Genomic DNA, 4,204 nt, shown 5'->3' on the forward strand with positions numbered 1-4,204 from the left:
TTTCCCACTAATTTAAAGTACTTTCAATCACTGTGAGCCAGAATGCATGCTTGAACCTTAAACTGCACTTTAAAAATGACCTCTTGGCCGAGAAATTAAATCTAATGAAGTACAACCATCAAATTATATCCACTACATTAATGTCTTAATGCAAAGTCAAGATGTCAATCTTTAGTTTGATATGTCCAACCCCATTTATTCCTCCCTCCCTGCCCATCCCACAGAGTTAAAAGGAGTGACTCATCTGGCATTTCACAGGGTGCTTCATTGTTTAAATTTGTTTTGTTTTATTTCTAGCTTTTTGGGGTACCTTAAATTGTAACTTCCAAGAACCTACTTCTACTATGGGTAGGCAAGCTGATTTTAACTCTTATTAGCTTTCATTTGTGTAGTTCTTCATCAGTATGCAAAAACAAGTCCCCATCATGTGGGAAATTTTATAAAAACCTTTAAATTAAAAAAAAAACTTTACTGTTTTCTAATCCCCATTCTTAGGTTTCCTTTATTGTGCTATAGAATTTTTCCTCTTTCTCATCCCTATGCATCATTTATATGGTTCTTGTTTTGGTACAATTCCCCATAATATTCCAGGATGTATTGTTTTGTGAGTAGATTGAATAACTTTTTCTTTTTCTTTTTTTTTTTTTTTTTTTTGCCTCTTCACATCTAGTGCAGCGTTGTAATTGGAGACAGATTTCCACCCACAAAGGCTCCAGATGTTAAAACGTTTCCCAACAGCGACTTAATACAGTGATGGCAACACCTCCCTCCAGCCCCTCCCAGTAGGGCTGGGATTGTACTGTATTCCCTACTGGTTTATCCTTCCTCCCTGTAAAGGGTAACATCTTCCCTGGGTGCAGAGGCTCCCTCATAGTCTCCAAGACTGAAGGACCCCTAATTATGGGACTGCAGCATAAGTGTATGAGATTAAACACCATAAAAAGCTGCAAGACACTCTTTTAAGGGAAGTGGAAACTGGTCAGAGAAACACCTCCAATTTTCATCCCCAACTTGATTTTTAAATCCATGAAGGATCTTACAGAATATGTCTCGCAGATCATCTTTTGGATTAATCCATGATGCAACAACATCACAAAAAAATATAAAATCTTGGATTACTCCACTGGGATTCACACTGATCATGGTACAAATCCCACAAAATGCTGAATCCTTTTCCTCATTGTCCCTTATGTTTCTCAGAGAGGTGCACCAAGGTCTTATAAACTGCTGTAGCATGGGGGCCACCTCTTGAGGACAAACGTAACCAAGACGACCAATTGTTATTGCTGTATTCTCTAACAATGTCTTTGGTGTGTTGGGTCTGGTGCAAAACTGGTGCAACACCATAGGAATATAAGGCTGCATCTCTATACCCATTTGAATGGAGATTGCTCCAGTTGCCCATATGGCATTATTGCAGACTGAAATCAACTCTGGATTTAGGTAGGTTCCCAATATTGGCATGAAATCAGCTATACAAGGCTTAACATGCTGAAAGCAAGCTTTTGTCAGGTCACCTAACAGGGTGAAGGAATTCTGTCTAACCTCTGGCATTTTATCCTGCATGCACTGATACATTAGTGTTAGAATGTTACTTCGGGCTACTAGCTGTTCAATGTTGCCTCCAAGTCCTTCAGCCAGGCCACTGAGTAAATCAAGACCCACTATCATAAAATCTTTATCTGGAGCCTCATACTGATCTCGTTGAGCATTGTTCAGCATTGCTTGTGCAAGAGTCTTCTGTACTAGGTTTACACGACGCTGATACACAGGTTCACAGTATGGAAGGAAGCCAGACTGCAGGACTGTGGCAACTGAAGATAGGCACTCAAGTAAAAGGAAGAGATCTTTATCTTCATCCTTTAACATGTTCCATTTCTGAATCAGTGGAGGCATTAGCATCTGAATACATTCAGGTTTGTTTAAGTGATGTCCTTCTGAATCTGCTAACGTTCCTATGGCATCATAAAGAATGAGCAGGTTTTTATGCTGGTATTTACTAAATGCAAAGACCAAGGTATCAAGTATATAAGCAAGGTGAGGAACACTTTCTGTACAAGCCTCCTCTTCCAGGGTAGCAAAGGCACTGCAGGCAGCTTCTTGTACTCTCTTCTTGCTATCCAGGATACGCTTTAGCAGTTCTGTCATTAATGGCTTCAGGTACGTGTCTGAGGGCTGGCTGACTACCCCGTGTGCATAGCGGCTAAGAGTCCAGCACGTTATGAAACACACAAGAGCCTTTTTATCAGAGAGGCACTGAATAAGGTGAGGAATGAGCTCAGGTCGGTATGGAATCATGCCCAGCATGCAACCTTCAGCAATTGCTCCTAAAACCAAGATGCCTGATTCTTTAACAACCCATTCATGATGAAAAAGTAATTCTTTCAAAAGGGGCAAAATGTGTGGCAAAAGCTCATCACAATACACATTTGCAAGAACATCTTGGGCAGCCGCAGAACATTTTCTTAGATTCCAGTCAGAAATTGTATCATCATCATCAATTTCATCATCATCATCTTCCTCTTCAATTCCATCTTTGTCATGCTGCTGAGCCACTGTCCTTGATCGATGAAAACGTGGCCTTGTATCCTGTTCACTATCAGGAATTGTTTCATCTTCTTCAACATCACCCTTAAGTAGGATAATATCTATATCTGAGTACTTCATGCCATTCACTAACACAGGAATCAACTTAGGAAGATGCCTTATGAGTACATCTTTGCATATTGGTTGCTCAGCCAAAGTAAGCCAAAATTCGCAGGCTTCTAAAACCACATTTTCACCTTGATCTTGGGGCCTCTGTAGCATGTACTCAACTATATTGTGCATGTGAGGAGGCAGGCGATCCATTCAAACTTCAAGCAACATCCCAAGTGCCCAGCACACAGTTTTCTGTACCTCTGGTTCTTCATCACCAGCCAATGCAAAGAGATTCTTAATAAAGGAATCAAAGTGCAACATCAGAGCTTGAGTTCTACTGATGATAAACTGATTGACACACGCAACAACATGAGGCCTTATTTTTGGACTACTGTGCTTGAAGAACTGTAAAAATTTAGGAATCATGATGTCGAGAGGACGATCTAAAACATCACTATCTAAAATCTCAGCAGATAACACATATATATGGAATTTAAGAAAAAAAATGTCATGAAGAACCTAGGGGTAAAACAGGAATAAAGACACAGACCTACTGAGAATGGACTTGAGGATATGGGGAGGGGGAAGGGTAAGCTGTGACAAAGCAAAAGAGAGGCATGGACATATATACACTACCAAACGTAAGGTAGACAGATAGTGGGAAGCAGCCACATAGCACAGGGAGATCAGCTCGGTGCTTTGTGACCGCCTGGAGGGGTGGGATAGGGAGGGTGGGAGGGAGGGAGACGCAAGAGGGAAGGGATGTGGGAACAGATGTATATGTATGACTGATTCACTTTGTTATAAAGCAGAAACTAATAAAAAATTAAAAAATAAAAATAAAAAATAAAATCTCAGCAGAATCTTCACGAATCTTCACAAAGAAGGGCACCAAATGCTCCCTCACAAGTGCTGTAATCTTCATAATCCAGCAGGCTACAGAGTTTTGGTAGGAGGTCAGGCCAATTCTGCAGTTCTCCCTTGGAGGCTATAGTTGTAATCAAAATGCCTACAGTAGCTCTAATCAGAGGAGAAGAGTCACCAATATTGTTTAAACATTCACTCTTAATAAAGTCTGTTATACCATTTGGGAAATACTGAAAGTGTGCTTTCACGTTATTCTTCAATATGAGACCACTCAATGATCTTGTGGGTTCATCTTCAGATTTTAATTTTGTAAGAACAAAAATCAGGTAGTTGTTAAAGTCTGGATATTGATTGAGTTGTTCCAGTTTCTAGAATGGTTCTCTGGATGGTGGTGTCGGGGGACTGGGACTCCTTCAGCAGCTGCAGGATCTGCTAAAGCCCTTGCTCGTCAGGTTTCCACTCATACTCCATCTTGGTTTGCTGCCTGGGGCACCCTGAAGGAAGTCTGGGATGGTGAAACCCAGGGGAACTGATCCTAGCAGCTGGGCTGCCAATGTCTGCTGCTGTTGCCGCCATGGCCACCAAGCACAAGGAACCGACGCATATCTTTAAATTGTTCTGCAGAAACTGATACCAACTACCCAGATGGAGGATGGTGACTACATGCTGACCTCAAGCAAGTAGACCCCAGATGGGT

The 4,204-nt window shown here is 41.3% G+C and overlaps 1 protein-coding gene across 1 annotated transcript; it reads right to left on the reverse strand.

The window, feature by feature from the left end:
• Nucleotides 1-804: 804 nt before the first annotated feature.
• On the reverse strand, nucleotides 805-3,984 carry LOC132496997 (transportin-1-like). The gene is given in 3 exon segments (XM_060109816.1): nucleotides 805-3,114; nucleotides 3,513-3,876; nucleotides 3,878-3,984. Coding segments are annotated over 3 exon segments (2,652 nt in total). The 5' UTR covers nucleotides 3,979-3,984; the 3' UTR covers nucleotides 805-927.
• Between the last annotated feature and the right edge of the window lie 220 nt (nucleotides 3,985-4,204).

The sequence above is a fragment of the Mesoplodon densirostris genome, chromosome 10 (genome assembly GCF_025265405.1).
Source record: "Mesoplodon densirostris isolate mMesDen1 chromosome 10, mMesDen1 primary haplotype, whole genome shotgun sequence".
NCBI lineage: Eukaryota > Metazoa > Chordata > Mammalia > Artiodactyla > Ziphiidae > Mesoplodon > Mesoplodon densirostris.